At 57.1% G+C, this 308-nt stretch overlaps 1 protein-coding gene across 1 annotated transcript in view; it reads left to right on the top strand.

Moving 5' to 3' along the window:
- Positions 1-241, top strand: part of EMH_0073990 (uncharacterized protein) — a gene marked incomplete at both ends in the record, with an annotated part of 2,748 nt that extends 2,507 nt beyond the window's left edge. Inside the window, one exon of the mRNA XM_013499406.1 lies at positions 113-241. Within this exon, the coding sequence (XP_013354860.1) occupies positions 113-241 (129 nt within the window). The remainder of the gene's footprint in view (positions 1-112) is intronic.
- Positions 242-308: the final 67 nt, after the last annotated feature.

Here is a 308-nt window from a genome sequence, read left to right as displayed (position 1 = left end):
GAATGGCCTCACAGAGATGCTGCAGAACCAGCTGCAGCAGCAACAGAAGCAGCAGCAGCAGCAGCAGCAGCAGCAGCAGATGACGAAGCAGGGTTGCATGCACCTTCTTTAGCTCCTGCTGCGGATGAGAGCCCACCAGCAGCAGCAGCAGCAGCAGGAACAGAAGCAGAACTACAACCATCATCCTCCTCACCAGCAGCAACAGCAGCAGCAGCAGCAGCAGCAGATGGTGGTGTGCTGAGAGGTGTATGGAGCCGGCTGCATGCGTGGTGGCTGCTGCATGTATACCGAGCGTATATAGAGGAGTA

The sequence above is a fragment of the Eimeria mitis genome, genomic scaffold (assembly GCF_000499745.2).
Source record: "Eimeria mitis Houghton genomic scaffold, Emh_scaff4288, whole genome shotgun sequence".
NCBI lineage: Eukaryota > Apicomplexa > Conoidasida > Eucoccidiorida > Eimeriidae > Eimeria > Eimeria mitis.
The sequence above is the reverse complement of the archived record's forward strand: the minus strand, read 5'-3'. Positions and strand labels throughout refer to the sequence as shown.